This window comes from Arvicanthis niloticus, chromosome 3 (genome assembly GCF_011762505.2).
Source record: "Arvicanthis niloticus isolate mArvNil1 chromosome 3, mArvNil1.pat.X, whole genome shotgun sequence".
Lineage (NCBI taxonomy): Eukaryota > Metazoa > Chordata > Mammalia > Rodentia > Muridae > Arvicanthis > Arvicanthis niloticus.
Window position 1 is genome coordinate 89,289,132 of NC_047660.1, and position 12,900 is coordinate 89,302,031.

Below are 12,900 nucleotides of genomic sequence, written 5' to 3' on the forward strand. Positions count from 1 at the left end.
ATCCCTTGTACCCTCCTCCTTTTGGGCCTTTTATCAGTTGGGGTGAGGTATTTCCACCAACTTGAGTGATAACTTGAAACCAGGTTGCTTTCAAAGCTGGCCTTGGGATTCTGTATCCTTAGACAAAGTAGACCCATTGCACGTTCCCTGAAGGTCCCAGAATCCTCCCTCTCTGGGGTACTTCATGGAAGCAGAGCATCTATACCCTTTGGGCCAAGCCTCTCTGAGTAACTGTTAGCAAGAGTCGGGGATTCAGAGAGCGATCGGAGGAGCTGAATCAGTACACCAAGAAAACGGCAAGTTTTGAGTATTCTTATCAAAAGCCTTTGTATGGATTCTGCTGGGTCTTTGGCTGAGAATGTGTACAGGAAATTACACAAGTATTTCTGCAGCTTTGCTTTTCAAGATGTGAGGACAAAGCCAGGTCATACACAGAGAGTGGGAGACAGGTTTGCTGGAGATTACTCAGACTTAAGGGTTCCTGAAGTGGTGTCCTGCTGGTGTGCTGAGAAGACCTGGTTCTCTCTGCATCTTTTCCACCATCTCCTCCCTAAGAAGCTCCTTCAGGCCTTTGACTTCTGTGCTCGCAGTTCATTTTACCAATGCACTTGCACCAGAGAAGGACAGAGATGTGTTGGCCACATGCTTTGTGTGTGTGTGTGTGTGTGTGTGTGTGTGTGTGCTCACCCTCAACTGTGTGTCTCATTTAATCTTCACTGTTTTCCTGGCATGATTGCCTGTGCTTTACAGAGGAAAGCTCTAAAGCCATGAGGAGGCAAGTCACTTTCCTAGGCTCACCCAGCCAATGAGGCCCAGAAGCTGGAGTCTCATCTGATTTGGGCTGTCTTTCAAATTGAAACTCTCTGTAGTTTAGGTACCTAGTCACATAGCTACTGAAGCTTTAGACTGACCACTCTTCAGTCCATAACTGTAATTTTCCTTAAAGAGACCGGCCTGCCCACATATGTACAAGCTCTTCAAGAGGGGTGGCCATTCACCTGCATTTGCCTATGACTCGGGTTTCCAGAAAAGCAAGATTTTTCAATACTAACATCAGGCAAGTCTCCAGTAATTGTCATGGGTAGGTGGCTGCCCTAGATGTGGCCCTGCCCTCAGAACACACACAGACACAAAACCAGCAACTCTTCCTGGTGGCTCTGATTATGCACCACAATCTTCTCTGTTGCCTTTTTGAGACAGGGTTTCATTGGGTCACTCTGGCTGTCCTGGACTTACTCTGTAGACAAGTCTGGCCTTGAACTCACAGAGATCTGCCTGCTTCTGCTTCCCAAGTGCCGTGATTAAAGGCATGCACACCTACCACTTGGTTTATGCACCATAATCTTGACCTTACAGTTTAGATAGTCTGGAGACTACCTGGAGGGCTTGGTTTGATGTCTCTGGAAGGTGAACTCAAGAATTGGTCCTTACCTTGGAACCCTGGCAGGTTCACATACATCACTTACACTGACCCCCACCTGAGCGCGAGCACACACACACACACACACACACACACACACACACACACACACACGCCCATCACCCTTTAAGATGACTCCTGAGCTTTTTATCTTGCAAGGCCTTCCTGCATGACCTCTGGTATTACTTTCCTAATTAGGTCATCTTTAATTCAGGTTCTGACAACTCTTCCTCTGTTGGATTTATAGCAGCTGGTCCAGCTGTCAATAAATAAGACTTTGAATGTCATCTGCCTTCCTGCCATGGATGTGTGTCCCAGGTGTTTTCAGCCTTCCTAATGCTGTGACCATTTAGTACAGTTCCTGATGTTGCACTGACCTCCCACCATAACATTATTGCTACTTCATAACTATAATTTTTCTATTGTTATGAATTATAATGTAAATTTTTTTGGAGATAGAGGTTTGTCAAAGGAGGAGTCACAACCCACAGAAAAAGAAACACTGTGTAAGAGTTTGCTAAGCCACAGGTTTTTTTTTCTCTCATACATTTTTACACAGTTATCTACAACACAAACATGGGTTCAACTCCTGTTTGTAGACCCATTTGTGCACACCACACACACACACACGCACACGCACACACACAAACACATTCATGAACATACACACAATCTACATGTAAATTTGCTCACCTACAAGTGATGTTTTCTGATTTTGTTTTTTGTTTGTTTGCTTGCTTGCTTAAGACAGGGTATACTTTCTCTAATGACCCTACTCCATCTTCTAAGCATGCCTAGGTTCTTCACGGACCCTACAAGGGCAATATAAGACTTGTAGTCTCATTACTTTACAGTCACTTCTATATGCTTGGGTTTTCTTCCCAAGCATGAGTAGCCACATTCATTAATTTCCACCTGCCCTTCGTGAGCAAAGTTCTTCACTGTATTTAAAAGCTCATGGTGCTGATGCTGGAAGCCAGTGAAAAATGATGGAGCTGCTTGGTCTTTGTGGGATCAGCATCCACCTCCTAAGATGATGGGCCTTGGTCAGGCCTGACACTTAGCTGGAAACCAGACTTGGGATTTCTTTTATTCCTTAGGGAAAGGACAGATGTGGGGCAGTGGTCGGAGGTAAGGAGTTGGTGCCAGATCTTAGCTCCTTTTTGAGCTCTTATGACCTGGGCTGCCCTGGACCTAGTGCTCCTGGAAGGTTGACCTCCACAGCACCCTTTCCCAGGAAGTGTGCCTTTTGAGCTGGCACACTGCAGTCACTACTACCCCCTGCCCTAGGAGCTCCCCTTCTCCAAGGACCAGCTATGTCCGTCTGTTACTTATTCATGTTAGCTCTCTTTTCCCCTCCCCTCAGGGATACTGGGGCTTCCATCATGTGTTTTCTTTTTTTGTGCCCATTTCCAGGATGGGATGGGCTCTGTCCTTGGACTCTTATCTTTCTTCCTATAGTAGACTCAAGAACATGTATAAAGTCTCACATACCTGTGTTTCTTTTTTCCAAAGAACATGGAGGAGAGGGGAGGATGTGAGGTAGGAGCTACCCTCCCTCTTATTGCCAATAAGGTAGGAGTTTCATACACAAGGGGCTCCTCCTGATAGGTCTGAAACAGCCAGGATTGGACTCTGGACACATCCCCTACTGTCCAGGAAGCCTGGTAAGCATGAAAGCAGAGGTATCTGCTGTTTTCAAAGCCTCTTATTACCTCTGTACCTCTCCCACTAGAACTCTATCTGCTGTTACTTACATTTCCTCTTGCTCTCACCTATTCTCATTCTTACTTGTTCTCAAGGCAAATACAAGCACATGATGACATTTCGAATCCCAGTTTTCCCCGTTTCTTCTGGCCCACAACACAATTGTTGAACTGTGCTCCGATTCTCAAATCCTTCCTGCCTCTACATCATTCCAATACATATAGGGCCATGTACACACTATATACTTACATACCACACCAACACACACCATGTAAGTGGATTAAACACATCCCAGCACACACAGTGCCTCTCTCATGCAGAACACATCCTTCTCTAGAGAGCATTCTCTCACTGAATCCAGGTACTTGTCTTCTTTGCTTTACTCTTACATGTCACCTACAGTTCTTCACCTTCTGCTAACAACACAGCGATGTGATGTAGGCCTCTCAGATGTCAGAGTACCTTGGTCTTTGAGAATTAGAGCCCAGTGAAGAGTCTGGTCACTGTTTTTCCTGGGAATGTGTAGGGGAAAGAGTGAGTGAGTGGGTGAATGAGTGAGTGAGTGAGTGAGTGAGTGGTTATGAAAAGGGGGTGGAAAGTTGGTCCACGAGAAGATACAGGTTCCGGTTTGCCTGGGAATGGCTATCTCAAAGGATGCTCCGCTTATGAGCCTTGCTCTTCCTGGTCCTGGTGTTCCTGGTGTTCCCACTCAGGCCTGGGAGTAATGCAGGAACGAGTGCTTCTCACCTTGCCAGGAGGATCCGATTAGAGGGAGCTTTACTGAGACAAACCTCTTAGAGCTGAACCACCTGTCTCCTCTGAGCTCTGTGCTCACTGTGGATATAAACACTGCGTCTGGTTGATGCGTTTCCTGGGCCTTTCTGAGCCTAGCACTTTGTAGAGGCCTATACCTGTCTGCTTGCCGCTAAGTAGATTCTTCCTGTCATTTCTATTTTATAGAAAATTGAACTGTCAAGCCTAAGTCATACAGAAAAACCTGGGCAGGATTAGGCTCTGCTGTGTGGGACTCAAACACCTAAATACTGTCCCTTTTCTTTACTGGTCAGGTTATTCCGTGATGAAGGGATGGGCTCCAATTTTTGCAGACACTCTTTTTAGCCTAACATTGTATCTCAAGCCATGATACTTTCTCAGACAAGGATGCTCCAGGCATAGTGTGTATGCTGATTTGTGCTTTATTATTTTTGGTGTTCTCCTGGTGGTTACATTAGGAAGTTATAGGAGTTGGTTCAGAGACCATTGACTAAATGCTAGGGGTTTGGGGCTGTCGGAGGGTTCCTAAGATGCTGCACTCTTGGCTAATCACACCGAGGTCTTGTTACTTTGCACTCTAGTCAGCTTGGAAGTCTCTGGATCTGTAGCTCCCACAAGTGGAATCTTGGACTTTTACTCTGCAGGAGCCATGAAGAGTTGTGGGCTGATTCTGGATCATAGTGATTCTGAAGGTTGGTGGAGCCTTTGGAATGAGGACTTGGAATTCTGCAATCCTCTCAGCTGTCTGAAGTGAAGCATTCTGGTATCACAGCTCAATGGCTGTGAAGGTTGGCAAGAGGCAAGTCAATGTTTCTGGTGTCTCCACATCTGGGCATCAACGTTTTATCTGGGTGGAAGCATGTTTCGGGAGGCTCTATATCTGTGGGAGAGCCGCAGGCACCATCCACAAGTTTTGTGGTTGATTGTTTCTGCATGGTCTGCAGGGCCTGGTGTGGTTTCCTGGGCATGAGTGACAGCAGACATGAAGAGGAGGCATGGGAAGGCAAAGTGAAGAGAGTAGAACATGGGTGGAGAGAGGAGAAAGACACAATTAATACTCATACTTACCCCTAAAATTTTTTTAAAAATCAAATAAAGGAATCTTACTGCCCACTCTGGAACCTAAATGGGCCATTCCCAGTATCAATTAAAATAACACTGAGCAAGTGTTATTTGAGTGAGAGTAGAAAGGGTTATAAGTAATGGTGATACGATTATTTTTCTCTATGTTTCAAGTTTATTTCTATCTGCATTGTGATATGGAAATTAATGGCATGAAATCTGGAGCTGAACTGCTTGGATTCAAAGCCTATAGTACTCACTAGCCTTCAACTGACTGTACCTTCAACAAGTTTCTTTACCTTATCTTCTCTGTTGTTTGGCCCTGCATCCTAAAAAAACAACACCAACAACAGTAATAGTATCTAATTTTCAGGATACTCCAAGTGTTAGTGGATGTAAACACTTATTATGTAAAGCAATACATATCATCCTCAACCACATGCAGTCATCCCCAATAGACTCCATCACCCTATCCCAAACATGCAAAGAAGCAAATGAACACATGAATGTGATTGGCTAGGATGAAAGGCAGATCTATCTGATACGCAAACTCACTGTAAGCTATACGTACTGCTTTGGGTTACCCAGGGTGAGTATAGCTTATGGTGCAGAGGAGGCTAATGAATAGAATTACAAGGATAAGGAGACAGGGAATCGTTTCCTCTGATTGGACTCCTGGGCAGTAAGGCTGCCAGCTCTGGCCACCACCTCCTTTCTAGTGTTTATTGTTCTGGTCTATATATTATACATCTACTCTGGTGTTGCTATTCTGAAAACCTCAAGTGACCCCTCTTTCCCAGCGGGTAATCTTTATCACTTCAGTTAAGCTGCTTGTAAAGACAGAGGCAGCTGCATGGTAAGGGAACAGGCTCTGCTGCCTTCTGCCCTAAGTCTGGCCTGAGTTAACTCATTTTGTTGAGCTTTGAAACAGAGAGTGTGGTACGAATCCTTAGGACCTATGTAGCTTCCCAAGAGCTTCCCCTGGTGACTTGGTAACACATGGGAAGAAGATGACCTGACAAAGGCTCGTAACTTTGATCTGGTGGGATCTAAGAAGCTATGAGTCTCACCACAGCTATGAGCATCGACCATGAGGCCAGCGTCTAAGCCCTTTAGTAGCCAACTGGGCCAGTGTATTGAGTGTTCCTTTCAAAAGTGCTGCCTGGACAGTACTACTAAGCAGATCACCCTACAGTTTATAAAACCACCTTAAGAAAATCTATCCCGCTTCTCCCAGTCAGCTGCGAAATGCAGTCATTTCAGCCTGCTGTTATTCATTTTTCATGTCAATTTTCAAAAGGGGTCTTTTTACTTCAGCACAGAATCCCAAGCCTTGCACATTGTGTCATTCCGTGGGCTTAGCCCAACAAGTGGACGCAAAGCAGAGCTTGGGAAAGGTTTTAGAATGAGCGGCAGTCACTCTGAGTGCCTAATTTCCCTTCCTGTAGAAAGTCGAGCAGGCACTCCTGCCTGTGAACCCCTGTACAGGAGACTAGATGACAGGAATATGAAACACTCTGAAATTCTGCACTGGATTGCCCAATTCCCTGATTCATCTTCTCACTCCTTCTCTCTGGATCTCAGGTCTGTCCTGGAAGATGTTGGGTGGAATCACCAGGCCTGGGCAAGCATGTGCTCTGGGTTAGTGCTGCGTGATCAGCAACAGTAAAAAGTCAAGAGAGAAAAGAGATGCTGGAGGAAGGAGAGGTACATACACACACACATGCACTCACACACATGCACACACACATACAAGCACACACATGCGTGTACACACACACATGAATGCATGCACTCACACACACATGCCACATACACACAAACACACACACACATACATAGAAACATATAAAAATACCACGTACATAGCACCTATGTGCTATATAACTCCATACACAAAGATACATAATACACATAGGTTCTTAAGTGAGTGCTGCTGCCCTGGAAACCCATCCTCCTTCACCGTGACAGGAAGACAGGTTCACAGGGTGTCATGGACTTGGCCTGATGCCGAGTGTTCTGTGGACATAGTCCTACTGATTTCTCAACAGCAGCAAGCTGGATCCTGCAGCCACACACTTTCTACAGAGGAGGAGAATGCTCAGAAGCACAAAGCCAGGATGTGGTGGAGCTCAGACCCCACCCTGAGGACACTTTCCTTCCAGGAAGTTTCACCCTGACATTCTGTGGGAAACTTCTCTCCAGAGATGAGTTAACCAGTTACAGTGCAAAACACCCACCGAGCCCAGCGTTTACATGGTAAGGGTCCAGTAAAGATGCTTGTTTCAGTCTTCTTGTTCTAAGTTGCTCATGAATTCTGCCATGGAATTTTTGAAACATATGCTCAAAGGGAAATCCCAGTTCATCATAGGATTGGTGACTTAGGTCATTCTCCTATAGTATTGAATGCTCAACAAAAGGCTGCTCTTGTGTTGAACACAAAGAATGCACCTAGCCACATTCTACATTTCTAGGAGCTGTGTGTAGAATATAGAGTATGTGCCTAAGTGTGTGTGTCATTTAGGTATATGTTTGTGTACATGTGATGTGCATATTTGTATGTAGTTTTATATATATATATATATATATATATATATGTGTGTGTGTGTGTGTGTGTGTGTATACATGAATTTGTATGTCAGTATGTGTATAGTTTTGTGTCTAGACATGTAATAGGTGGTATTCATATGTATTTGTGTGTCTGTAACCCTAAACGTGTAATATTTGTGTGTGCCTATAATGTGGTGTGTGTAGGTCTGTGTGTGTAATGTAAATTCTTTTGTGTAATTGTGTGGAGTGCATGTGTCTGCATGCATGTACTTGACTATGCGTCTGTGTGGTTGTGCAGGTATGTGAGTATGTGTGGTGTGGGCGCACGTGTGCAATCCTCCTTCCCTTAGTTCCTCCTTTCTCTTCTGCCTTTGTGCATCTGTGCGGGGAGATGCTAGAGGCAAGGACAGGTCCCAGCAAGCCCTCAGTAGGGAGCTGGCACCTCTCTCCCCTACATTTGCACTTTATTTCACAAGCTGCTGTGGGAGCAGAGTTGCTGGCAGCCAGTGCTCATCCTCCACCTTCCCTAGGCGGATGCCTCACACTTGGTTATTCACCACGAGGTATGTGCGAGAGAAGCAGTTATTTTTACCCAGCCCTGACAGGGTGTGATGGCAGTGTGGAGGAAGGGCTGTCAGCCTTTCAGGGGTACTGAGGTTGGAGCTATCCTGTCTTCTTCATTTTGTTCCCCAGTTTATTTACATCAAGGTTTCCTCTTGGAAGACAGGACTCTTGGTAACTGGTCATGGGCTTCAGGTGCCACAGCCTGGAGGAACAAGGGAAGCTATAGCTTTTGGACTAGCAAGAATTTTCAGTGGGTTGGCTGAGAGCTAAGACATAGGTCCTAAGTTGAAGTTGGACCTCTCTGGCTTGAGTTCTGCAGCCTTTCCACAGGGCTCTGCCTGCTCTAAGGACTCTGTACAAAAATCACAAAAATCCAGCAGCCACCCTGGGACAGCAACTCAGAGCTTCAGTCTGCTGCTGGCTTGGAGTCTTGATGCTGCAATCTGTGTGCTTTGGATCTGGACTTGGGACTGTGTACCTCACTACTACCCACTCTCTGGTCTTCTAGGTTTGAGAGAGGGCATCATAGCTCTTGCAGGCTCATGGTGATCATGGATCCCAGCCTGGTGTCAAGACTGAGCCTTAGAGTCCCTGTCTACATCTTTGGATGCAGCCTTGTCTTCTACCAAGTTGCTGTTCTCTGCTTCCATACACTCCACACGCTGGCTGGAGACCAGCTTTCAGGTTCTGCTTTAGGTTTATAGGTGGGCTATGGTTTGCAGATGCTCTGGGCCCCTCTGTTATGTAGCTCCTTTATCTCTCCTCCTCCTGCTTGCTCACACCAGACCTTCATACTTGCTGTTTCCTCTCATCTCTTTCCTATGAGCTGCATTCCATCTCATAATCTTTCCATAAGGTCTCCCATCCAGGGATAGGTACTTTTCAACATCTCTTCTCTCATCCTTTCCTTTTTTCTATTTTCTTTCAATGGAGAAACTCGGGGCCCTGAGCTTTCTAGGCAAGCGCTCTTCCACTGACTGAACCACATCCCCAACGCTTGAGCCATGAATTCATTGTGTATCTCTAGCTGGTCTCAATAGTCACATCCATCTTGTGTTAGCCTCTCTAATTCTGGGATTACTATGTGCGACCATGCCTGGCCCGTGTACCTATATACTTTTTCTTGACAGAAAGTGTTTATCTTTAAATGATTAAATTATTGCCTCTTCGGGGGGGACTCTAAACTCTATGTGCATAAGATTGAATGTGGTTCCTCTTACTAGCACTTGAAACCAGTTATCAAGTGGCTGGTCCCATGGCTGCCCTAGAAATCCTGCCACTTCCAAATCAGACAGGATGGGTCACTTACCTTTCCGGGTTGTCAGTTTGGATCTAGGAGATAGTTGACAGCAGGGCCTGAGCTTTGAGGGCTTGGCAAGATGCCTTCTCCCTGAGAAGAAAAGGAATATAGAACCCTGTTTAGTGGGCCAGGGCCACCATGGGCCAGTCTGTATAAGAATGACTTTGGAGAGTGTCTACTCACAAGAACCAGAGTTTAAAAATATTTATTAAAAGCTGGGCAATGGTGGCACATGTCTTTAGTTTCAACATTTAGAAAGCAGAGGCTGGCACATCTGTGAGGTCGAGGGCACCTGGTCCACAGACTGGACAGGGTCTAGGATAGGCAGGGTTACACAAAGAAACCCTGTGTTAAAAAACAAATCAAAACAAACCACAACAAAAAGAAAATAATTGTTTAAAAAACAAACAACCACCTACAACAACAGCAACAAAACCAGGATGAGGTTGTCAAGAGAAGGCAGAGGTAGCTTATGTTGTGTGGCTTTCCAGAGATAAAGTCAATCTTGGAGGTCACTGTACCCTTCCTCATGATGCTTTGAAAAAAATCTTAGCACTGTGGAAAAACAACTTTGTGCTTAGACATTAATTCTGACTGGCAATCCAGATCTATAGTCTAAGAAAAACATCCTAAATACAGAAAACATTTTAGATACACAAAGCTTTTGTGACTGTACATTTAATATAGCCTGTCTGAGCACATGAATTCATGAGCACTCATAGGATGTTAAGTCATGCACATACATATCTATTGAATAAAGCTACACCCTGAAGCTGTAGGATACAATCCTAAACGGGGGTGGGGGGTGGGGCTTAAGGTCAAAGACACAATTCCCATTGGATGTCTATTAGAATCATATTGGTGACTTTGAAACTGTCCAAAAAATAAGGCTCTGATGAATGGCAATGCTGTGGGCTGTGTTGAAGAAACTAACTGTTGTCTTCCTTATAGAAGGTGCATTTTCACTGTAGAAACGTGAGCAGCAACAAACAACCAAAACCAAGACCAAATACTTCCTGTAACCCGACTACTCAGGGAGGATCCTGTACAGGACTGAAGTCAATCATCAGGATTTGGGGGTGATTAAGTAATATTGTGAGGGGTAATTTTTTTTTAATCTTTTATGTCCACTAATTGTTAAAATCATCATAAGTATTGATGTAAAAAAGTAGAGGGTTAAGAGAAAGAGAGAAAAAGACTCCAGTACTCAGCTTTTAGAATGAAGAAAGTCAATAGGGGGGTGGGGAGGTGACTCAGGCTTTAAGAGCACTTGCTGTTTTTCCTGAGGACCCAAATCTGGTTCCAGGAACTCAAGTCCAGTGGCTCACAACCACCTGTAACTTCATAGCAGGAGGTCCAGCACCCACTTCTGGCCCTTGAGGGCATCCGCACACATGTGGGATCGCCACATACAGTCACATAAATAAAATAATAAGTCTCAAAGGCAGCAGGTATAAATATGCTTCTCTACAGGGATGAAAAGACCATGTAGGTTTTTATATGTATATCCTCCTATAGTACACAACCCCTTTCCTTCTGCACATGAAGATTTCTGTGCAGAAGCATTTGAAATACTCGGGTTTAGATGGCCAATTGCTTATTTACATTGCCCTAAATGCAACACAGGTGGCAATAGTGGCTGCCTGATTTTCCAGACACGAATGACTTGGGTGAGTAGCCAGCTAGTGGATTCTTGCTTGTATGGTAAGTATGCAACTTCATTTAGTTGTCAGGTCCAAAGGAAACTCCACTCCCCCAAATTCTGGTGCATGTTTTCCTCAACCATAGGAGCCATTTCCTTATTACTTTCAGAAGAGACAAATGGCTCTGTGTGGAGCATGATAGCACACCAAAGTGCCTACAGGCCTCCAGGACTTCTCAGGATAACAACTTCTGACTCTTCTCAATTCTTCTCATCCTGACCCTCTATCCTCAACTTCTCCAAACCATGGGATTCTCTTACCCAACTTTTCATTCCCATATAACCACGACATTTCAGCCATGAGTGCTCTCTTTTGTCTCCCTCTCTTGGCCCTCTCTTTCTTTGTTTCCTTTGCCTGAATTCTCCTTGTCTTCCTCCTCTCTTGCCATTCCTCTTCTTTTCTTCTCTCATGATCAAATTCTGTCTGCTGGCTATGTTCAGTGTACTACTACTTCCTCTCTCTGCTCCAGATTCTTCCAGATGTTTCTGGCTATACTTACCTCGTATCTACAATATACACCTTCCCTTTAATTGTACCTTGGAACCTAAATGTCTTCTGTTTATATATCTGGTGCCAAAACTCTGTTTACACAATAAGCCTGAAGCATCTTTGGGAGCAGAAGATGGCTCATAAAATCTCTAAAGCCTGAAGTCCGCAAGCTACATATTGGGCACCATAGTGAACAAAATATCTGCATAGTTCTCTCCAGTGTTCAGAACTGTCTGCTGGGACCTATGCCCCACTAGTTTCTGTTTGAAACCTTCCCTGACCATGGAATCAATGCTCATGGACCAGAGCCCAGGGAGAGGTTACCTTCTGAGGAGAGAATGCAGAAACCGAGGAGCAGCATGCAGAGCAGACCGGCAAGGGCTAGAAGCCTCATAGTGAAGTAGCTGGAAGCTGGAGTCTCACAGGAGGAAGCGGTGCTGCCGCAAAAGACCTCCCTTTGGCCTCTGAAGACATTTATAGGGTGGCAGAAAGAGGCGTTTCCCCATAGGCAAGGCATTCCAGCCCTAGAAATCTCATAAGTACAGTGGGCCCCTCCCAACTCCAGGATAATAAACCAGCTCTTCAAGAAGTCAGGAGGGTTAAGTGACTTGCTGCATGTACTTCTAAATGTCTATCCCTGAGAGCTGTTCTGTGTTGGCCTCAGTGGTGAGAAAAAAAACTCTTGTGCAGTGAAAAGCCACTGTCCAGGGTTGAACGTTAACTTTTAGAGTGTGCAATAACTCCATCGAATGCAGATCTTCCTGCTTTCTTGCAAGTGTGGCTGGGAAAGGGGCCATAAAAGCAAAGGCAAAGGGGGAGCCAAATGGCATAGGTGTGAGTCCTTTCTGACATGTATCAGAAGTGCTATCTTGAACTTGTCATCATTAAATGTCTCTGAGTCTGCTCTCCGTCTGTTGAAGTGGACACAGAACTGCCCGAGGCCATGTTCCAGAAGTCATCTGTCCCAAGCTGGGTACTTACACCATTGTTAAATTATGTGGGGGCTGAAGTTAGTCCTTGGTGAACAATTGGCAATGTGATTAAATAAAAAGAGTGCTACATGCCAGCCTGAGCGAGGCATGACATCTGAAAGAATCCGACTGGAGGAGGGAGTTTTTCACAGCCTCAGGAAGCTAGATTGTCCATTCCTTAGACATGCCTATTAAGAGGAGTGGGCTTGTTGGAGTCAGGTTGTGGTGGACTTCCTGGACCACAGATGAAAAAGGTAGGCCTGGGTAGACAGATGCTGGACACTTAGGGCCTCCTTTTCTGTTAGGAATGGTCTGCGGTCTCTAAGACACATGGGCTAGGGACAGGGCAAGCACAATATT

The 12,900-nt window shown here is 45.1% G+C and overlaps 1 protein-coding gene across 1 annotated transcript; it reads right to left on the bottom strand.

Annotated features, from left to right (window-relative positions):
- Positions 1-4,305: 4,305 nt before the first annotated feature.
- On the bottom strand, positions 4,306-12,051 carry Gpr15lg (G protein-coupled receptor 15 ligand). The gene is made up of 3 exons (XM_034498420.2): positions 11,894-12,051; positions 9,387-9,467; positions 4,306-4,861 (listed from the first exon to the last, which is right to left on the bottom strand). The coding sequence occupies exons 1-3, from the start codon at positions 11,961-11,963 to the stop codon at positions 4,776-4,778; spliced, it is 237 nt and encodes a 78-aa protein (XP_034354311.1). The 5' UTR covers positions 11,964-12,051; the 3' UTR covers positions 4,306-4,775.
- Positions 12,052-12,900: the final 849 nt, after the last annotated feature.